Source organism: Rhinolophus ferrumequinum, chromosome 7 (genome assembly GCF_004115265.2).
Source record: "Rhinolophus ferrumequinum isolate MPI-CBG mRhiFer1 chromosome 7, mRhiFer1_v1.p, whole genome shotgun sequence".
NCBI classification, from domain to species: domain Eukaryota; kingdom Metazoa; phylum Chordata; class Mammalia; order Chiroptera; family Rhinolophidae; genus Rhinolophus; species Rhinolophus ferrumequinum.
Window position 1 is genome coordinate 14562192 of NC_046290.1, and position 24731 is coordinate 14586922.

A 24731-nucleotide genomic window follows, 5' to 3' on the forward strand; every position below is an offset into this window, starting at 1 on the left:
TTCCTATCCCATACCTCAGCAGCTTGTAAGCACCCTCCAGGCGCAGGCAAAGACAATGCCTTAGGAGCAAAAGCAGGTTAATCATAAACCGAGCCAGTCTGCAAGGCCCAGAGTTACAAGAAACTTTGGCTTCCCACAATAAAGCCACTCTACTAAGGCAAGGAGGCATGGTGACCCTACCCAATACAAGGAACAAACACGGGGAGGTAGCCAAAATGAGGAGACAAAGAAAAATGTTCCAAATAAAGGAACAGAACAAATCTCCAGAAAAAAGAAGAAAAAAAAAGAAGAAATTGGGGATGAGCATCTACTATATGCAGAGTTCCAAACACTGGTTATAAGGATGCTCAGTGATCTTAGGGAAAAGTTCAACAAAGAGATAGGACACATAAAAATGGAGATAGAAAACATAAAAGGAAAAAAAAAAAAAAGAACCAGTCAGAGATAAATAATACAATAACTGAAGTGAAGAACAAATTAGAGGTAATCAATAGTAACTTAGATGAAGTGAGGACTAAATCAGCAATTTAGAAGATAAGGTAGCAGAAAACTCCCAATCGGAACAGGAGAAAAAAATCAAAAAAAAATGAGGAGAATTTAAGGGCCCTCTGAGACAATATCAAGTGTACCAATGATTGCATCATTAGGTTGCCAGAGGAGAAGAGAGAGAGGAAGGAATTGAAAACCTATTTCAAAAATAATAATAATAATTACTAAAAACTTCCCTAACCTGGTGAAGGAAATAGATCTACAAGCCCAAGAAGCACAGAGAGTCCCAAATAAAATGAACCCAAACAGGCCCACACCAAGACACAACATAATTAAAATGCCAAAGGTTGAAGGCAAAGATAGACACTTAAAAGTGGCAAGATAAAAGCAGTTATTTACCTACAAGGGAACTCCCATAAGACAATCACCTAATTTCTCAACAGAAACTTTGCAGGTCAGAAGGGATTGACAGGACATACTCAAAGTGATGAAACAAAAGGACTTATAGGCAAGATTACTCTACCCAGCAAAGCTATCATTTAGAAACAAAGAACAGATAAAGAACTTCAAAGACAAGAAGAAAGGTAAAGGACTTCATTACCACCAAATCAGAATTAGACGGAATGTTAGAGGGACTTCTTTAAGGATATCTATATCTATCTATATCTATATCTATATCTAGCTATATATATATATATATATATATATATATATATATATATATATATATATCGGCAAATAGATATAGATATATATATATACCATGTTTCCCCAAAATAAAACCTAGCTTTACAATCATCACTAACGTGTCTTTTGGAGTAAAAATTAATATAAGACCTGGTATTATATTATATTATATTATATTAATTATATAAGACCCGGTCTGATAGTAAAATAAGACTGGGTCTTATATTAATTTTTGCTCCAAAAGATACATTAGAATTGATGGTCCCGCTAGGCCTTTTTTGGGGGAAACATGGTATATATATATATATATGAAAATGGCAAAAGAGTACATTTCTATCAACAGTTACTTTCAATGCAAATGGATTAAATGTTCCAATAAAAAGATTGGGTGGCTGAATGGATAAGAAAACTAGACCCTTACATATGCTGCCAACAAGAGACTCACTTCATATCAAAAGACACACACAGGCTGAAAGTAAAGATATTGGAAAAAGATATTTCATGAAAATGGGAACAAAACAAAACAGAAAGCTGTGACAGTAGCAATACTTATACCAGATGAAATACACTTTAAAACAAAGGCTGTAACAAGTGAAAAATGAAGAACCCAGTAATCACATTTCTAGGTAATTATCCAAAGAAACCCCAAATGCTACTTTGAGGTGATGTGTGCATCCATATGTTCATTGCAGCATTGTTTAAAATTGCCAAGATATGGAGGCATCCTGAGTGCCTGTCCATGGAAGAACAGATAAAGAGTAGGTGGTGCATATATACAATGTAATATTGTGTGGTCATGGAAGGGAATGCGTTCTTGTGATCCGCTGCAGCATGGATGGACCAGGAGGGTATTTTGCTGAGTGAAGCATGGCAGACAGCGAAAGACAGATGCAATGTGATTTCGCTTGTATGTGGAATCTAAAGAACAAAATAAATAAAGAAAAACACTCATAGACACGGAAAACGTTTTGGTGGTTTCCAGATGGGAGGGCGGTTGGGTGTGTAGGTGAAAAAGGTGAAGGGATTAAGAAATACAAAGTGGTCTTTACACGATAGTCATGGACATGTAGGGTATAGCCTACCGAATACAGTCAATAATATTTTATTAACTATATATGGCATCAGATAGGTATTAGATTTACTAAAATGATAGATGGTTGGGGGTTTGGGGGACAGGATGAAAAAGGTGAAGGCATTAAGAAGTATAAATCAGTAGTTACAAAATAGTCATAGGGATAAAAGTAAAGCATAGTGAATATGATTGATAATATGGTCTTAACTATGTATAGTAACAGGTGGGTACTAGACTAGTCAGGGGGGTCATTTCTTACATTATATAAATGCCCAACCACTATGCTATACACCTGAAATTAATATAAAATAATATTGTATGCCAACTGTAATTGATAAATTTAAAAAGTGAGGAAAAGGTGAAGGGGAATAAGAAGTTCAAATTTCCAGGTATAAAACAAATAATTCATGGGATGTAACGTACAGCATAGGGAATACAGTCAATAATATTGTGATAGTGTGGTACACTGTCAGATGGTTGCTGGACTTATCATGGTGATCACTTCTTTAGGTATATAAATGTTGAATAACTAGGGTATACCTCTGAAACTAATGTAACAGTGTATGTTAGCTATATTTTTAATAAAACCCATACAAAATAAAATAAAATAAAATCAGTTTCTCATCAAATCATCTTTTCTTCATACCACTTGATAATCACCTTGATTCACCATGGCGGTAGCAGAGGTAAAATGTGCGGTATCAAACACATCTACTTTGAGATATTTAATTCCAATTTGAAATGGAGTTTTATATTGCATTTGTCATACATCCATGTATTCTTCTCTTCCAGATGACAATGATTGCAAAGTAGAGCTTGCTTTGACATTTAATGGCAGGATGACAGTATGCTACCATCCTTCTGTGGACAGTCCATATGAACACACAAAACCTTGGCCAGATCCTGTGCATAATCATTAAGAAACAGGGGATCAAGTGCTGAAAACCAGACTGGAAGGAAAAGGTGAACACTGAGCAAACACCCGTGATAGAACAACTTAGCACAATGTTCTTTCCTACTAAGCACTGTTGGTATACTCATGGAAGTATCACGGACATCATAAGAAACTGAATCCTCCAAGACAGATGATATTGAGGTTTTTGGAAATTAAAGAGAAACATTTTTTTCATTTACCATTTGAAAAAATGCAGTCAGGCATATTTGCTAGTATGGTATATTATAAAATAATGATAAAATGTCATTTCATCTAAAAAATATATAGGCAAGCAATTGTTGACATATGTTTAAAATCCAAAATTGGCTTATTTTTTTCCCCAGATGGTACTATGTGTGTGTGTGTGTTGTGTGTGTGTTGTGTGGTCCTTTTTCCTAATATTGGTGTGTAGGAACTACATAGGAATGTAAATTTTTAATCAATTAAAGTTTTGACTTAACCAAAACACCCTAGTCAATGCCAACACACAAAATGTTCCCTTAGGGCTATGCCATTGCTTTAGAATTGCATATTGATAGTCGACAATGCTGCTATTTCACTCACTAGTGCAGCATCTCAAGAATGGACTGTTCTTCAAATGACAGCACAGACACAATTAAAGAAATAGAAAATGGGAGTCTGTAGAAAAATACTGTCGTGTTTCAGGATAAAATGGTTCAGAATTTTATAATCCACTGCAGATTATTTTTCTTAATCCATTGCCTTATTAATTTGGTAGTGTTCTAAAGAAAAGTTTCATTTGCAAATTAGCAGAACAGCAACAAACATTCCATGGCCCAGTGAAATATTAAAATATGGGATACATTGTTCAAAATATTAAAAACTCCATGATGGTGACAACAGAGATTTAACCAAATGCAAAGCCCTTCTATTACAGGACGTTGAACAAATGCACAGGTCCAACATCCATAAATGCAACCCTGAAAATAAGTGAGTTATAAAACAAAATGTTAAGGATCCGAATCCATATTTTTATACATAACAGCATACTTATCTGTATCAGTAGATATGTCTGCTCAGTAGATATGTCTACATGCAATCTCAGAATTGCATTTTTGAGGGATCTCTAAAGATTATCCAGTCCAACCCTGTCTTCTTACAAAGGAGAAAACTAAACCATGTGGCACTATAATTATATCAGTAGTTGATATTGCAAATAGAAGTAACATTATCCTAAACATATTTATGCATTTTTCCTGACTGCCAGTTTAGTGCCTCTACCATGGCAAAAGAACTCCCGGCTTTATGTCACTAGGAAATTGAACTGCATATTCCCGCTCTAATTCAATGTTTGAAACAGTGTTTGAATAGATAGGTTCATGCTGTGTTCAGCAGAATAAAGACTGTTGATGACATAAAGTGAGTACAAGAATTTTGAAGGACTGAGTGAACTGATGATTGTTATGTAATACAGAAAAAAAATTAGAAGTAAAGGAATTACATAATTTGTTGTCAAAACTGGGACACATTTGAGAGTTAACGAGACAATAATGCACTGGGAAAACAGTGAAAATAGTATTCCACCATAGTGCAACAATGCTTTAGAAAAACATTATTTTGTGTATTATTTATATTATTCATTATAATTATATATGCATTATGCTTTTTAATTGTAGTAATTCCCTTATGGTTTGGAATCTACAGATTTAGTATTTGTATGGACAATTCACACTGCATTTACTAAATTTAGGAATAAAACATAGGCATTATTAAATAAACTTTGTTCCTTAGAAGCTTGATAGAAATCACAACATGATGTCCCACAAAGCTATAAAAAAAACATTTATAAGCAAATAGACAACAATTACAAGGTACAATTGAGACATGAGACTGCATTCTGAAACCTTGTGTGTTGCTTGTAACTATTGGAGCATTTGTCTGTTTTTTTATGGAAAAAACAAGAGAGATTTTAGTATGGGACAAACAACTGATGTTCTGAAGGAAAAAGAGACCAGTAATTAATTGAATTGATGTTTGGCTTGTTTCTAGCTTTTATTCTCTGGGCATGATTTGATTCTGATTGTGAGCAGAGTTTATCCTCTATTAAACACAAACAGGAGAATAGCAGGAATTTATAAGAGTGAGAGGAAAGCTCTATGAGAGACATGATTTGTTTGGGAGAAGTGCATGCCCCCGGAGATAACAACCCAATTCACGTTACTGAGAAGAGTGGTTATGAAGTGTTACCTTGTGACATTCATATCCATGTATGTTAGTGCAGATAGGATGGCTGAGAGCACTAATTTTTCAGTTCCTGTTATTTTCAGTTATTATATTACATTTTATACATTGATTTCTTTAATCCACATACAGCCATATGTATCCCCATTTTACGAATGAGAAAATAGGTGCTTACAAATGTCAAGTCACTTACCTATGGTCATTCAGGTGGAAATTAATGCCAATTTTTTTTTACATAAAATAGAGTTTCCATAATGAGTTCTAAAATAAAATTAATTAGAAAAAGACAAATGGTCCAATATATAAAATGTACTAAGTACATGAATTAGCAAAGATTCTGATCTTTAGTAATGCAGACGTAAGTTATTTGAACTACATGTCCCACAGAAATCAACCAAAAATGCCAGTTATGACACATTTTAAACAACCTTTTAAAAGCATTGAGAGTTTACAAAATAGATATTTTCAATTTTTCTATTTAATTATATCATTGACTTTTTTAGCCTTTTTGTGTTTATTGTTGTTGGTAGACATTCTTGGATATCCACATTGAAATTTTTCATCAAAATTTGGAAACAGTGGCAATTATTTCTTCAAATATATCTTTATGCTCCATTTTCTATCACATCCTTCTTGGACTCTAATTATACCTATGCTTGATGGCTTGATATCATCCCAAGTCACTCAACCTCTTAGTCAATCATTTTCCTCTTTTATTGGAGATGGGATAATTTCAAAGACTGTTTTCAACATCACTTGTCTTTTTTGTAATGGTTGCAATCTGCTGTGTAGCTCTTCCAGTGAATTGTTAATTGCATATATTGCATTTGTTCCTTCAAGTATATCCGTTATTAATAATTTCATAATTTGTTCCATCATCATTACAATCTTTTCCATTAGTCTTTAAATATATTGACAATAGATATCTATTTTCAACACTTGAGTCACTGTGATGTCTATTGTTACGGACTGGGATTTTTTTCTTGATTATTGATCCAATGTTTTTGTTTCTTAGCATAACTTGCATTTGTTTTTACCACATACTACAAATTTTGTAGAAAATTGGATGTTGTCTACTGGTAAGTGCCATAAGATAGTTCTTTGAGGGCAGTTAAATTATTGGCAAATTCTTTTGATCTTGTCAATCTTAGTTTAGGTCTTTATTTGAGGAAAGTCTCTTTCATTCTTGTGCTTAGATGTAAGGCATAGATTTTACTGAAGGAAATAGCCCTTACTCTTACTGCATAGTCTTTCTGGCACCTCACATACAAGTCTGAGATGCCTGGTTCAGCCTCTCCCAGTGACTAGTCAATAACATCATCTCCCTGCTCTGTGTTATCACCAGTATCTTAACCCCACAGTGTCTGCTTTCAGCAGAGCTTACGGGGACAAACTCTGTTCATACGTAGAACAGCTTTTGGTGAAAACCCATGCTAAACCCTTACTCTGACTTTTGCAGTGCTTCCCTATGCTTCTCCTTCTAGCCATTTCAGCAAACCACAGTCACTTCAGCAACTGTAATCTTTAATCTCTACCTTTCAACTCATTATTCTCAGAACCCACTTCCTTGTACCATGATAGGAAAAGTACCCCTAATCAGAGAGTTCAGATAAACGTGGGGTTTGTCTCATGTCTTTCCCTTCTCTCCAGGATGAGAAGCTTGTACTACTTGTCACATACATAGAAACTGTCACTTCATATATGTTGTCTGGTTTCATAGTTGTTTATGGCGAAAAGACCAGCCTGATACCAATAATCCCATTTTGGCCAAAACCAGAAGTCCCTCTGACATGATTTATGTTCTTTAGAAATTTCTTACTCTTTGGTCTGATAGTAGAACACTTCCCAGCTTCCTGTCTGCTAGTAGAACACTTCCCAGCTTCCTGTAGTTATTTCATATAAGCATTATATTCTGTTATTTCAAAGGTATTTTTAAACAAAGAAGAAATAAATGTGTTTGTTCAGTCTATGTTCAACAATTTGAACCACAAGACATTATTCTAATATCCAGTAGACATATTTTAGCATTGTATTTTTCTTATATTTTATACCTATCATATCTCATTTCCTGTGTTCTGAGTCCTAAATCAAATATTTTGGATAAATGGTACTTCACAAAATACATATATTTTATATGTAAAATATATAAATGCAATATGTAATATATATTTATTGTATAATATGTAATATAAGTACATATAAATTATATATATATATAATATATATATTTGGGTTTTTTTTGGAAGGATGTGTTTCTAGAAATGTTATTCTTATGTGATTTACCAAGAACAATTACAAAGATGAAGATAGTAAAGAAAAGCAATTGAACATCCTTATCTTTTCAAATCTGAAACCCTACAGGAGAAAAAGCTGCTGAAGAAAGGGAGAAATGACTAGTCCTTCTAGGGTTTAGGTTTTTTGTTTGTCTGTTTGTTTTTTACAAATGGGATCTCTCTTAATAAAACAACATTATTGGGGGCAAACAATACCCTTACCATCTAAACTTTACAAAAAGGAAACACCTTTATAAACTCTCTCCCATATTTCATCAAATTTTGAATTCAGAACTTTGGTACTCCTGGAACCATTTTGTTTTCCCTATACTAGTCTACCTTTTTAGAATTAAGGCACTTTTTTTTTTTTTTAATCAGTGGTTCACAAACACTCTCTTAGCTTTGCTCTAGTCAATTGTACTACTCTTTTTTAGATACTTTCCACAATTTATTTTCATGAGAAATAAATGTATGGACTCAAAAAATAATCTTTAAGTCTCCGTTCTTCTTCTATTTAAAATACCAAATAATATTTTTATTACTGTATAAAAACACTCTAAACTATTTAACTCTAATAGCTCTTCCAGGTTAAGAAACATTAAACATGCTTTTGTTATTAAAAATTAACATATGAAGACAATGGTCTTGGTGATTGCGGGCTCTGTTACGGTTCAGGTGACACACAAATCCTATTTTAAAAAATACAAAATAGAATTTCTATACATTTTATTTAAGCAATCTTTTGTACAAAGTTGAGACTTATTTAAAAATGAATTTTTTATAATCTTTTTTGTATTTCTGAAGTTTAAAATTCTTTGTTAGTTTTGGTATGTAGCACATTATATTTTTTAAAGAATCAGGGATCAGAAATATAGGTCGTAAAAATTTACACGACCTTGTGTAATACTAGAATATCCAATGACTAACCGTGCAGAAATTAACATAATAAAAGGGAAATCAGTTTAAATAGTAAGTAAATATATTTGACAATGGAAATATAAACATAATCATACGAGTGAGTTGTTCCTAATTGAAGCCTCTAACTAAAGAGGCACTTAATATTAGTTATCAAAATATTACTTCTATAAAGATGACAAATTCTTTCAGAAATGGCAGTTATGTTTTTTAAAAGATTTGGGAACATGGAAGAGTTTTCTCCTCTTCTAATGCAGTTCCTAAATTCTTGTGATATCAATGTTTTCAGTATAAATCATTTCACTGCCAAACAGCATATACTTGATGAAACACAGGCAGAAAGAGAAGAAAAAGGGCATGGGACAAATTCTTTCGATATTCAATCTGCCACCAATTGCTTTCTTGTCTAATTTGAAATGTGCAGTAGCTAATCATATTTTGGCACTTTCTTACCATCAAAGCATTTCATGAAATTATCCTATTATGATGTTTTTCTCAAAGGCAAAATGAACACGGATGACAGTTTGACATTTTTTTTTCTTCAAGTACCATGGCCGATTACACAAATTGTACCATATTTTGATATTCATTTTTTAAAAAATTATTTGTAAAATTGTAGCTTTTGATTTTCATATTTTCAAGTTTCAGTTTTTTGTTTAAAATTGAAAATAGTGAAAACCTTGATAAACTCATCCTGACCTTACTTTCTGAAGAAGTTTACTGTAACAGTTCCTGGGTAGTACTTGTTAATATGGGTGTTTTTTTAAAATTGGCTTTCTGTAGTTTTCAATTTCTCTTTCACCATGTATATCTTAGTGAGGCAAAGAACTTATGAATCCTGAGAAATCACATGGGGAAGAAATGTTTCAACCCAATCTGGAGGTTGTCCTCTTTCAAACTTCTTAGTTTTAGTTTTAAACTTTTACTCTTGATTTATATATATACATACACACACACACATACATACACACACACATATAAATGTATATATATACACATATGTATATGTATATACATATACGTATATATACGCAAAAAATAATTCTTCTTTCAGTCATTAAACTATATATAGTTGCATTAAACTATATATATATAAACTATATATATATATATATATATATATATATATATATAGTTTAATGACTGAAAGAAGAATTGCTTTTGCAGGTGAATAAAACAAAACAAAACAAACTTTATCATGAAGCTTTAGTACTTTAAGACAGTGCTTAAATGATTTCAATAAAGTAAACCTACTTCTTTCAGCATGGACTAAATAGACCATCTGATTTTATAGCACATGTTAGTGTGATACTTGTTTACATTCTTCATTTTATCTCTTTTCTTTCTTTCTTTCTTTCCTTCTTTCCTTCCTTCCTTCCTTCCTTCCTTCCTTCCTTCCTTCCTTCCTTCCTTCCTTCCTTCCTTCCTTCTGTCTTTCTTCCTTTCAAGTATTTTCTAGAGTAAACATTCTGCTTCATAGGTGTACTTAAAATGTTGACCTTATTTTAATGTCCTCTCTGATACTCAATCCACTATCCTATGTCTGAACAGACTTTTCATATAAAGGACTGATAATAAACACTTTAGCCTTGCAGAACATATGGTCTGTGTTGTCACCTTTGCCAATGTATTGTGAAAGCAGGCATAGACAAGATATATGCATGAGTGTGAATGTTTTCCAATAAAAAACTGGTGATGTGCTGGATTTAGTCCACAGAACAAAGTCTGCTTCCCTTGCAGTAGACCTCTGGGAAGAAAGTGTCCTGAGGGGAGGGCTTTTGTCAGTTTATCTCATCGTTCTAATCTAAGTAACTAAAAGTTCCTGGTACATAATAGGTATGCTGTGAATATTTGAATCTGCTAAACATACACCTAGAATAAAACATTTGGCAAACTACAATATTATATTATTTGGAAAACACTTGGATGCTGTAGAAATCAAAGTTTTACTGAATAATTATTTGGCTTGATGATAAATTACTATGACCAAGATGATAAAACTGTTTCTTTTTTTTTCCCCCCAGTTGACTCAGGTGCCACCTCGGTTTTTATTGTGAATTTGGTTGAAATAAACAGATTTTCTGGGATAATTCCTGGATAGACTTTTATACAGTGACATGCTCTTCACTGTCTTTGAATTATATGTGCTTGTCACATTGAGTTATTTCCAGACATAGATTTCAAGTCCTTCATCATGTTTGGGTTAAAGAGCTCATTAACTTACTAGTTCTGCCATCTTGTCTGTCTTTGAGCCTGCTCACTTGATGGAATATTTTCACCTTGATCGATGGGTATAATCCATCAGTGTCTGGTTGCTTGAAGTTATTTTCCTTAATGCTAAGCTTAGTGTATGCCAACCTTCATAGCTCAACACATAGCACAACGGAAAGCAGAAGCAAAAATTATTTTGGAAAATGTTAGCTGACATCCATGTGGAGTACCCAGGTTCAATACAAACAATTGAACCTCAGAGAACTCCTATTTCCAGCAGGTTTTTTTGTAGGTGCAACTGCTCTCCCTGATTACTTATCATAAAGCAAGAGACAGTTGGGCCAAGGTAGCCTTTTGCCTGCTGTTGTGTATAAAAACTAAGCAGAATAGAGTAAATAAGGAAAAACAGTCCTGCAGCTGGAAGGCAACTTTCAAGAAAAATGATGTTCACAGCTACCCTGCCAGTAGCTGGCAAAGCAGTTTTTACGAAACATATCTAATGTTTACAACCACTTGGAGGCTGGGGAAAGAGTAATACTTTGAAAATATGTTTAATGCTTTGAAGCACTCAGTGGCCAAAAAGCAACTCCTACTAACATATACTTAATGTTTAGAGTCATTTGGCTGTTCGGGAGAAAAAAAAGAGGAACTTGTTAATTTTTAACACTTATTGCTGATCAGTGGCTGCTAAATCAGCGATCAATGCAACGTGGTTTATGTTTGGGGACACACTGTGCTGCTACTAAAACAATTCATACACTTCTCTCTAAACCACACAAAAATTGTCGATATCACTACCTTTGCAATTGTACCACTAATAGAATCATAGGGATCAAACAGAGGAATGAAATGCTCCCTGAACACACAGTCATAACATCCTATGGCCCTGAAAATAGTTCTACCACGCCGTGTGCTACAGACACTTCACTGCTGACACTGGCGGGATCACCAGGCCTTGCTCAGTTTCATCAAATGTGTTAAAGTGACTCAGTGGATTTCAAAGCAAATGTGGAATCTGATAATTGGTATTTGTTACAAATCAACAGCTTGTCTCCACACATTAAGGCAAAAGAGTACTCTACACCAAAGAAAATGTAAATTGGGATAGAATGTCTGTTAGGTTTTTAAATAGACTTGGTATAGTTTGTAGGAAAAAAATATATATATATATGTATATATATGTGTGTGTGTGTATATATATACACACACACATATACACATATATATGTGTGTGTATATATATATATATATAGTAAATATTGAGCTCATGTGTGAGAAGGAGTAACTACATGGAAAAAAAAGGGATTAAGATAATTAGCTGGGACCTCTTCAACTTCAGCTTTCTCCTGTGAGTTTTCTGAGAATGATCACCAAATTTTAACAGGCTCCTTCCCCATTTATTGATCACATTTTCGCAGGCATTGTGGCAAGTGCTGCACATACATTTTCTCCTTTATTACTTGTAATAATTCTGGAAACAAGGTATTTTTATTCCTCATTTGCAGGTAAGGAAACCAAAGGGCAACACGGTAAAATAACCTATGCAAACGCTCAAAACTAGGAAATAATAGAACAGAGAACTGTACTCAACACGTTCAACACCCACAAACTGCATGACTAGAACATATTACCACAGAGTTCTGAGCTCTGTTCTCTTTCTCACTGTAGAACTCTTTAGTTTTTTCGTTTGGTTGTTTGCTTTTTTTCAATTGACTGTAAGAATAGAAAAGATATGACCCAGCATGGAAAAGAAGATTTAAAAATCAGTATTTTGGCAAAAAATAGATTCTGGCCTTATTAATCACTCTCTAGGTCATCTTTGGCATCTCACATAAAAGTGCGGACACAGCTCAACAAATTAAGAAGGAAAACAATGGATGAAAGACCCCTGATTTAATACTGTTAATGCCTGCGAAAAATACAACCTAGACAGTAACTTCCAGGAACACGCTAAGTCCCTTTATGAATCAAAGAGAACCTCTTCCTCCTTGATGATCTTCTAGAATAATTCAGTCCTCAAGCTTTGCTGGGGTTGGGGGAGGTAGGCTTTTGTGCTGGCAGAGATACTGGATGGAGAAGTTGGGGAGGAACTGCTTTCGAATAGAGCAAGGGATTGGATCCTGAGCAGAGTGATGAAGGTGACACACAGAAGGGCTGCCAGCAAGTATCAGAGATCCGTCCGTGTGAGGAGGCATAGGTGTGTGGGAAATACAGTCCAGGGTGGGAATCAGAGCCCCAGTGAGGTGGGCAAAGCCTCCACAGTGTAATAAAATACAGTGGGAGCAGCCAGTGCAGATTGTCCCAGATGAAATGGAGTTATCAAAGCATCTGCAAGAGGTCTGAAAGGATGGTGGCAACGAAAAATTGGTTATAAACAGGGGCTTGATCAAATAAGAAAATATATTCAAGATAGCAAGAGCCAGATTTCTCACTCTTAGAAAAGAGAGTTATGGGTTATAAAAGGGTTTAAGAAAAACTGGAGTAAATGGTGGTGTTATACTAGAGTTGGAGGTATCGGTAGAAATCATGGTTTTCAATATTAAAGAAAAGGACATGGAAATAAACATTATACATGTATCTATACATAGTAGATCTATTCTTTGGTTGTGCCGACTGACTGGGAGCAATGACAGTCCAACAGCAATGAACATACGTACTAACCAGATTCGCGCTTCTACATGTTATCCTTTTATTTAAGAGACTTCCTCAGAGAAATAGTTAATTCTAAACCTGGGGCAGGAATAGGGCAAAACAAGCCCCAGACATAGTTTTCAGCCAAAAAGTAGGGAATGCTTTAAGTAATGAAAGGGCAACACCTAAAGGATACACAATCAGCTTAAAAGAGCTTTCGCAGGCCAAATCTAAAATAATGTCAATATTAAAATAACGAATTATACCAATAGATTAGAACTGTTTGAATAGAGTAAGAAATCGTGAGATCACACTGATATGAATTAAAAATATAGAATAACTTGAAAGTATGATGAAAACCAGGTTATTTCTCCAGTTTCAAAATACCGCTTGCCAAAATATGTAATAATCACAAAGAGATAAGGATTAACTTTATACTAAAGTCATCATCTAATGTAAGGAAGATGGACCTCAGTTATGTGTAACTCAGATATTCACACCATTGCCTAATCCCTTTTCCTGGAGTGTGGAATGGGCTTATCAAGTTGTTCCGAACAAAAGGAAGATGACAGGATATCAACTCCAAGATGACAACGACCTGAGTAGGCTGGGAAGTGCCTCTTCCCACAGGTTCTGATGCAACCACATTCCTGATTGCCAACTTTACTCTAAATCCATGAAAGACTTTGAAGGAGAGACACCCAACTAAGCTGAGCCCATAATACATGACTCAGATAAACCAATATATAATACATATTTGTAGTTTTGAGCCTCTAAATACTGGGGCAATTCGTTACCTAGTAGTAGCAGATAATACCAATTGTGTACCAGGTAGTGGGATGCTGCCATAACAAATACTTAAAACATGGGGATGGTTTTGCAGTCAAGCAGGGGTCTTTCGGGAGAATGTCAGTACAAAATGCCTTTAGCAAACCATTTATTGAATGTTGGACTTGGAATGTGCTGCATTTGAAGGTTTGCAGGAAAGTAAGAACAGCATATTGGAAGCTATGGATGAAATATAATTATTATGGAGTGACCGAAATTTTAGCAAAATTGTGGTTTGCATTTACTTGGACAATAGAAAATTGACCTAGTAACTTTTCAACAAAATGGATCTTGCTGGTTTTAAAGATCCCTGGTCTTTCCAGATGGCAAATGATAGCAAAATAAGAAGAGGTTTCTAAGCATAGATTAAATCCACGGCACATAGGAAAGCATGGTCAAAAGATAAAGCTATGGGAGTGACTATAATATTTTGCTAAGCTCTTAGAAAGACCAAGGACGGTCCATCAGCTTACTGTCTAGTCAGACAAATTCTCTCTCCAGTAAACAATAAGGATCCTAATTCATGTAAAGGCTTTGTCACTCTGGCATCTAAGTTGAATCCAAGGTAGAGAAGGATTTATTTTGAAGGGACTGGTTGACTAATTCAGCAAACCCCAAGAAAACTCATGGGGTACTCATATAACATATAAAGTTCTAAAAAAAAAGTTCTACATACAGAAACATCACAAGCATGGACTAAAGGAGGAGAAAAAAAGATTGTACAGTGAGAGGAGGCCGTTAGACACACTGAATTCTATTGGCATGAAGCCAAATCATCAAGCTGCTTATTTGCAAGTACATGCTATGTTTAATTGAGAAGGAAGGCTACCACTGAAGGTAGAACCAAGAGCACAGACAGTGGAACTGAGAGCCCGAGACAAATATTCCCAGGCCTTGAACCTGATCAAAGAACTTTCAACATTTACCAACTAGATTTCAGAAATGTGAGGGACCAGTAACTCTTTTATGTTGTGCATCCCACCCCCGTTTTGAACAGAAATTTCTATAGAAGTTATCTTATGCACATTTCACCATTGAATATTGTGTGTTGAGGGGTGATAAAGAACTGGTCTCTTTAGTATCATAGGTCTACAGATCAAGAAGAATTTAATCCAAGGAGCCTTGTTTGCACCTTGATTTAAATGATAAGTTTCTGGACTTTGAACTTGTGAAATAATAAGACAAAAATTTGAGCATCCTAGAAAGGTACTGAATAAATATTGTATGACAGAGTAACATAAATAACTGGGGGCAGAAGGTAGACTGTTCTAAGCAGACAGTAAGAGGGCCTTCAATGATCTCAACTTCCTTGTATTCTTGGTTTTGTATAATCCTATTCCCTGAATGTGGGCTGGACTTACTTCTAACAATTAGAAATATGGCAGAAGTGATGGGATGTCACTTTCAGGATTAGGTTATAAATAGATTGTGGCTTTGATCAGAAATGTTTTCTCTCTCTCTAGCTCTCTTAGATTGATCACCCTGGGAAGCCAGCTGCCATGGTGTGAGGTAGTTCTGAAGAGAGGTCCATGCAGCAAGGGACTGGGGCCTGCCAAGAACCACATGAGTAAGCATGGAAGCAAATCCCTACCTCCCTGCTATTAAGCCTTTAGATCAGGCCATAGCCCCAGCCAATAGCTTGGCTGCAACTTCTTGAGAGACCTTGAACCAGAGGTGCCCTTATAAGCTACTCCTGGATACCCATGTTTCTGTGAGACAATAAGTGGTTGCTATTTTACACTGCTAAGTTTTGGTTTATTTTTTATGCAGCCATAGATAACTAACACCAAACCTTTATGAAGTAACAAAAGTGAATATCATTATTAATGGGACAAATCAAAACCATGTTTCACTTGATAGGATACAACCTTTGTGATGCACCTAACAAAGGTACATATGCTGAATTCACATGTGAGGAAACATCAGAACTACCCACTATAAGGGAGATTCTTAAAAAAAAAAAAAAAAAAAAAAAAGTCGAGAAATCTTCAAAACTGTTAGTCAAGAAAGTTAAGAAAAGGTGTGGAACTGTTCCAGATTGAAGGTAACAAAAGAGACCTAGCATTTAAAAGCAACATACTTTAACATACTTAAAGGTTTTTTTATATAAGATATTATTGAATCACTTGATGAAGCCTGGATGGGATCTAAGTATTAATTTGCAATAATTCATTAAAGTAGGTTTCCTGACTTTGATCCATGTGTTTTGATTATACAAGGAGAATGTCTTTATTTGTAGAATGCATCCAATTCTGTCTCTAATTTCCTGACAAAAACTTTGTTTATGGGACACAGATGGAGATTGATGATAGTTTACCTGTTCCTACTGTGCCACTTGAGATGTTCCCTGTGGTCAAGACTACAACATGGGGTAAGATAATATATCTGCTTTTCATTTCTTGGTTCCTATCCCTATGTCACTTCTGTGAAAGCAAGAAAATGTGGAGATTTATACACATTTCTAAGTTATTATAATGATATAATACATTAATGTTAAGTATAGTCACAGCTTTCTATTTCCTTCTTGGAATTCCGCTAAGTATGACCGTGTAGAAAATATTCTCTGTTTAATAACCTATTAAAAATGCTACCAAAAATTTCATCTTAGCATTTATCCCCAAACTTCATGTAAAACAAAATAGGGTTCATATTAAAAAAAAATAGGGGTGCATGTTAACAGAAGTTGTATTAAGCCAGCAGTGTAATTTCCTTTAAGTGTACCCTGTTTTATGTCACTTAAACTTTTTTTATGGCATTGGATAAAAGATATCTACTCCTCAAAGTTTGTTTTAATCAGGGACCCCCAATCTCAACTTAATATATTATAATATAATATAATATAATATAATATAATATAATATAATATAATATCACATAATATAATATAATCTGATATAATAAATATAATATATACATTCCAAAGTCTTAACCAGCTCATCTGCAATTGAAACTAAAGTTCCCAAAGACATTTTAAAAGCCACTAACCCTAGAAAAAAGCCATAATTGATTGCAATTAATTTTGTTCTAAAGAGCCTTAGAGTCATTCCTATTTTCTGATACATAGAAGTTAAGTGTTCACATAAAAACAAAGATCAAATAGTAAACAGTACTGCATGAAGTTATTGTAATGGTTAAATTAAATAGGGAATGCAAGTCTCTAGTTAGATCACCTGGCCCTTCACTATTGATCAGGAAATGGTAGGTCTTACTACATAAATTATGATTCAGAATTGATATCTATAAAATGTGTCATAGAGACCTGGTCACTAATAACCCAATCAGCGGCCTCAAAATGGCTTAGCTCAGGCAGAGGAAGATAATGCAAGTAGGAGTATGGATTTGAAGATGTTAAAACTGTCAGCATACTTGGAAAAGTTACTTAAACTGCACACTTTATCAATACATAATCACCAGATATTAAAGAGGGCACATTACCGTAATTCATTGTTACTCTAGTGATCTTAGAGAATTAAGACCACATTCATAACAACCAAATTTGTCTCCAAGGAGTAACTTTGAGTTAGGAAATGTCTGGATCATTAAGTAATTTCCTTAGATCAGAGTAAAAGTGTTTTATCTATGAATATTATTTCCATGGCATATTGGATACCGTACAAGTTAGTAACAAAATGACCTGTCTCTTAAACAATTCATAGATTCACTAGAATTTTCTTCAACTTTCAGAAACTAAATATATTCCACAGTCTTACAAGTCTTAAATATTGATTTTCCTCTGAAATCTTTACCCACCCTGCTCACCACCATCTGTCCTTTGTACAGTTATGTTCTTTGTAATTTTCACGTTAGTTAATTTTCATTCTGAGATTAATTGTTCATCATATTTTCAGATGTACAATCCATTATTGCTAAATTGACATTTGCATAATAAACTTTGTTGCTATTCCAATATTTCTTGATATTTTGTATTATTATACAAAATAAGGTATTTTACTATACATATTAAATTGGTTGATCCTTCTCTTTTATTGAAAATGAAATAGCAACATTCTCAATTACTGGGAGAGGACAGTTAGTTCCTAGAGACTATCCCAAACACATACATAAAACTGACAGTGAAATTTGCTTCGACAATAGCTATACTGTCTAATATACCACGATTAGCTCCATCTGGTCTTGGAGGCAGGAATTGCCTAGATGGGATGTGGGGAAAAGTGAGAAAAGGATACTTTTTGGACAAAGAGACTTAGAGCAATGCAGCATTTCCATGTGGTGAGAAGGGTGAGCTTGGGAGTGGAGTTCAGGGGTCTAAGAATATTGATGTGATGCCCGGAATGCACCGTAGGTTTTTCTTAGCTTTAGGTTTCTCCTGTACATGCAGAAACAACAAATACCAGAATTCTAACGCGTCTCCTGTGTTGCTTGATTATATGTATATAGGCAGGATTGTGGGGAATGGCAAAAGTAGTGCATGGTAGATATTAAATTCTAGTACTTAATTTGTATGTGGTGTTTATGCTTTTTAGTATTTATTGGAAAAGAGCATATTATGTTAAACGTAAACCAAGAATACCTGGGTGAACTCATAGCATGTGATCTCATTTCATATTCTAAAGAAATACTCCTCTGTCATTAAAAATAAATAAATACATAAAAAGAGTGGGTACATTGAAAATAAGTTTAAGTATTTACTGGAGTCCTTTGAATAACCAACGAGATATATCAATTATGGTCCATGGGAAAAACATTTTAAAGAACACATTCATCCATAGATCTTTCTGATACCTCACAGCGTCACAGCAAATTATGGCTCAACCCATTAGCACACAAAAGCTGTTTTGCTCTCTCCCTCACCTACCGCTTGCCTGATTTCCCAGATTTGTTTCTCTCTTCAGGCACTAGCTGACAGCTCCTTACATAAGGGGCTCAGTTCAGACTCTAGAGCTACTCTTTATCCTAATTAGCACAACAAAAGACCTAATTGTTTATCTAATAAGGAGGATTTTCTAATACTGTAGAGGGGTGTGTATGTATGCTTTCAGGATGCTGTTTTAATAATAAAGAGTTACTGAGGATCATAAATTCATGTAAATATCTCCAATTTACACGAAGTCAGCACTGGGTTAAACCATTAATTACTAAATAGCATTGTCTTCTTAAAAGTCATACTTTTCTCAAAAATACTACGTCCATTTTTCTCCCCCTGTAAAATCAAGGCACACTTTTTAAAAATTACGCTCCCCCATTTCCAGATACTACTTTCTAATAAGACGTCTTCCAGTTTTACATCTCCATCTCCAGCAACAATAGAACCGCATGAAAGAGGCGGCTCAAAAAATGTAGTAGAAACTGACGAACAGATATGCAGCCCTGAGTATGCACATACAAATTTTAAATATAAGTGAGCTACTCTCAGCTGATTTCTCAAGTCAAGGAGAGAATACGTCTTTGAATGCTTGACAAGGTCATGGACACAATTTCAAGTGCATTTATGGTAAATCCATGTGACAAGTCCTATAGCCAGTAACCTGCTTCTGCCCTCAGGGTACTCTGTGCAACCTTCCTTCTGTGTCTGGGATGGTTGTAGGGGAAGCAGAAGCCCTCTGAAGAACGTCAGACTTAGACAATTCTAACAATGGCCTACATATGAGTTTCAAGTTGTAACACAGAAGTGATGAGTACCTTTATCTTACAAATGTTCTAGAAACTAGAATTTGAAATAAATTGAGGGATTGACAGTGGTGACTGAGTAATAAACATTATTAATTTAAAATTGCCATTAAAGCTGAAAATCTTAACTCATTGACCTTAAAATACATACTCGTATTATAGGACTTTGTAAATCTAGGTTATTATAGAAATGTAAATTTATATTACTAATAATTAAAAACGATGATGATACATTAACCTAATTGTAAATTTATTCTAATAATGACTTCATAATGATATGTGTTTCCTAGTGAGACAGCTTAACTACTGTGGGTTACCTATAGCAGTACAGAAAACAATACCATCCTTCTGGAATCTCTATTGATAGGTACGAAGGACGCAACACACCCCTTTCTGGACCACTTCCAGACCCGGATGCGATAATCGTTTTGGATAATTTACTTTGAGCCAAGAATTACTACATGGTATTTGGTGGGTATGGTAATTACCCCCCAGCTTTTTGTAGACATCTGGAATTATAATGACAATAAATTTCAGTACAAAGTGAGTTTTATACGTAAAGTACAGAGGAATTCCATGAGTTCAGGGAAACGCAAATATTGGAAAATAGTGAAGAATCTTACATACCTTAGATATTTATGTATCTATTTATATCTTTAAAATGGAGCAGAAAGGAAATAAAAAATAACTAAAAAGAAAAAAGTTGAAACAAATAAATGAAAATAAATGTGTCCCCTATTCTGGAAGAATAATTTTCTAGGTTACAAATAAGATGTTTATATCAACCTTCAGAAAACAAATTATGAAAAGGCCTCGTAGTATATGACAAAATTTTGATTTGTCTACTCACCCACAGGAGACATTTCTGGGACACTAGCAACATAAGGTCCATCCAAAAACTTTGGCTCATTATCATTAATATCCTGTACTTTGATGATGAACTCTGATTCAGGCTCCAGGGGCTTCCTGGTTTCTATGTCTACAGCCTGAGCACGGAGTGTGTAGAAAGGTTTTTCTTCTCTATCCAGGCTCCTTATTGCATGGATGTCCCCTGTAGTTTCATCAATGGTAAAAACGGTGCCAGCACCATCTCCTGAGAGGGTGTATTTAACAGTGCCCTCTCCCTTATCCAAGTCTGAATGGAGCTTTAGGGATGGAGGGAGGGAGGAAGAGAAAGAGGTAAGGAAAGGGGGGGGAAGAAGAGAGAGAGAGAGAAAGAGAGAGAGAGAGAGAGAGAGAGAGAGAGAGAGAGAGAGAGAGAGAATAAAGACCATTAAAGTGGTGATCCTATGTTAAAAAGCAATACTTATGGTATAATTTTTTTTAATAAGAAGAGTTAAACAAAAACCTTATGGTACTTTATCCTTGTTTCACACACACACACACACACACACACACACACACACACACACACAAACACACTAATGTTTTGATCATAAACATTTTAAACAGACACCAAAAAATGTTTGAAAAAAGCATGGTGAACACTTACAGTATATCCCAGAGATTCCATCGTTCACCTTTTCATCTACTTGACTTATCACATGGATAGCTTATATATCTGTCCTCCTATTCATACTCTGTCAATCCATCTTATTTCTCAATGCATTCAGGGATCAAAAGCATAGCCCCCAAATACATCAGCATGCATAAACACAAGTGCGAACCTTTGCATATATTCTTTTATATACTTCTTTTATATACTTTTGAGAATAAAATTTTCATAAAATGAAATGCACAAACTTTAAGTGTACTTATTGTTTCATTTTAAATGATGGTTGTAATTAAAATAAAATTGGTCATAAATACCAAATCATAAATTCTCTAAATAGCCTGAAAATAGAAATAAAGGACCTGAATTTAGTGGGAGTTAAGATAAGGAAGTGAGAAAACATTGAGCCTTTTCATTTGGAAGGAGAGGAAATTTTTGGCAGAGGAGGACAGTTTCAGTTATGTATGGTATTTTGACAGACTGATACCTTTCAATGAGTCAGTCAATATTACTCATTCAAATGATGGGTAGAATCACTGATAATCCTTTCAGATTCACAGACAAATGGCATGTTATAATTCATTCTATACACTTGAAAACTTATAGAAAAATTTTATACTTCTGCTATTTTCTTTTAAAATTCAACACATGTATAATGCACTATTATAGCTAGGAATAAGATATAATAAATAGCATAGGGGAGAGGACCAAAGAGAAGAGAAACTACCACTGTGACACTGTTTCAAACTGGAGTGCGAGAATGAATAGAAGACAGAAATCGTCTTGGAGACCTATAAATTATCCAAAATGAATAAATATATGTTATATATATTAAATCAATAAATGTTATAATTATTTAAGAACATGTATTCTTTCATAAATATATATTTTTATAAATACAATAAATTTATATTTTGCATAAATTATATAGAATACATTCTTATAAATAATATGTTTTGCTTTTCATTCAGATGTTGATCTAAAATGTTTTAAACTATTCTCACTCATTTGGGTATAGCCATTTGATTTTCACTGTCCCAGTTGTTTTTTGTTGTTTTGTTTTTTGTTTATTTATTTGTTTGTTTGTTAAAGCTCATTTCAATCAACAGATCAGCCAAAAGAAAAGTGTTAACTTTTAAGGTGCTCATAGCCATTTGGGCTGAGCATATACTGTATGCTTTCACTTGTATGTGGAATCTAAAAACAAAACAAAACAAGCAAACTAACCAAAAACAGACTCATAGAAACAGAGACCAAAGGGATGGGTCACCAGAAGGGAGCGGGTGGGAAGATGGGTGAAAGGGGCAGGGCAGTGTAGTCACTGATATTTTGGTAAGTTTACACAGTGACAGATGAGTACTAGAATTATTGGGTGATCACATGGTAAGGTATAAAAATGGCAAATCAGTGTATTGTACACTTGAAATGAATATAGCCAATATAAGATTGTATACCAGATATACTTAAGTAAGAAAAAATAAATACATTTTAAAAAACTGCATACAGGCACAGCTTTCCTGCAAAATTATGGGTAAGAATGAGTTCTGTTTTTCTTAATGTTTCAACATCAGAAAAAGCTTTAAAATATATTTTAAGTTATGTAACTATTATTTTGCAAATTGACTTTTTGGTTTTAGTATTAGCAATATCAAAACACAAAACCATAAACTCGACTGTGGTTACATCCTTGCTTTTAAACTCAACATTCTGGTTAAAGTTCAGTAAGATAACATCATCCTTCAAATTAATGTTATTAAAATAAATTTATTCATTTTGAAAATGTGTATTTACTTCAAAATTTGCTCTCAAAATATATTTGTATAACAGAATATGCTGATTTAGATTTGGGTAAGTGATACAATTTTAAAAATGAGAAGGCAATAAGAGGTTTTGATTTTTCTTTAAGTTTCTGTATATTTTGCTCAAGTCTAAGGAAAATGCTATGAATGACAGGAGGAAGCCCCCCCCAATATTTTACAAACAGCTGTGAAGCATAAAACGTTTCAAGCATAAAATCAAGCCACAGATACATCTTCTTTGAACTTAGGATTTTGAAATTACAATTTTTATGCATACTATTAAAGATATTCAACATAGTGGGTATTGCTTTTGCTTTTAAATTTACCTAAAGATAAGAGACAGGCAAAAAAGCTCGATGCAAAAGCAATGACTTTATAAACTGAATCCATTTTGCCAATGGCTCAAAATATATGTGGTAATATTGTGGAAACCAAGTGAAAATTCTAAGTAGGATTTTACAATGAGATGCAAGGAGAGTTATCCCAAAATCTTCATTTAGCTAAAATCAGAACCATTTTCTTTTCAAACTAACACAATAAAAAAGCAAATGTATTTTCAGTTCTATCCAAAATCCAAATTAAATTCAGTTGCTGTTACTCCTTACTCTTCCAACTTTTTCTTCTAATGTAAATCTCAGTTTTCTAGAGATTAAAGCTTCAAAGAAATATGAAAATATGTTCAAATTTGAACTGAAAGTGAACTTGATTAATGTAAAACTCTTGAGAGGATTAGAATTTGTATAGTAGTTCCCTGCATTATAATAACTTAAAGGAGATCACATACAATAACCTGTATTGACGGGCAATATTTAAAATTAGTTATTTAGTGTTTACTGAATCAGGCACGTGGGTGACTAATTTAAAGTATAGGGTTTCTCCAATATGAATACTAATATTAAATAACTGATGTTGGCCTGATGTTGGGTTTTGTAGAATTTTCTTCATATCACATGTAAAATAATTTGAATAGAGGATGTTATAAATTAAAATGAAAATCCCCATTATCTTCTTACCATCTTTTCTTATTTTATACACTTTTAGTTACACATATTTATATATAAATGAATGTATATAAGTATATACATATCTGAAAAGGGTATACATATTTAAATATATTAATATATTTTTGTATTTATATAATAATATTTTCTGATTACATACACTATATACAATAGTTAAAAATGAGAAAGGAGTCAATTTTTTCAATAACAATATACTGGAATAATTTTTTAGTGTCATTTGAAATTCTTCAACATTATTTTTTAATGTCTGTATTATATCCATTCAAGTAAGTCAATGGGTTTTGCTTATCCCTGCATTAACAGTGTAACCAGAAGGAAAGTGTGTGTGTGTGTGTGAGTGTGTTCTACTGTTTAGTTCTTTAAAATGAAAGGATAATTTTTGGATCAAAAATATGATTTTCATGAATCAAAAATTTTTGAATCTTGAATGATTCTATAAATTGATCTCTACGACAATTTTTTTTTTTTTTTACTCTTTCAATAAGGGTATTCAGGCTTAGCTTACACTGCAAAGCTTATTCTTTGTTCCTTTGCATAAAGAAGGAGGG

At 33.9% G+C, this 24731-nt stretch overlaps 1 protein-coding gene and 1 pseudogene across 1 annotated transcript in view; one reads left to right on the forward strand and one right to left on the reverse strand.

The window, feature by feature from the left end:
- The window catches only part of CDH12 (cadherin 12), an 893592-nt gene that overhangs the window by 156427 nt on the left and 712434 nt on the right, over positions 1-24731 (reverse strand). Inside the window, exon 5 of the mRNA XM_033110569.1 lies at positions 20721-21015. Within this exon, the coding sequence (XP_032966460.1) occupies positions 20721-21015 (295 nt within the window). The remainder of the gene's footprint in view (positions 1-20720; positions 21016-24731) is intronic.
- LOC117024897 (39S ribosomal protein L42, mitochondrial-like) lies at positions 2920-3436 on the forward strand (annotated as a pseudogene).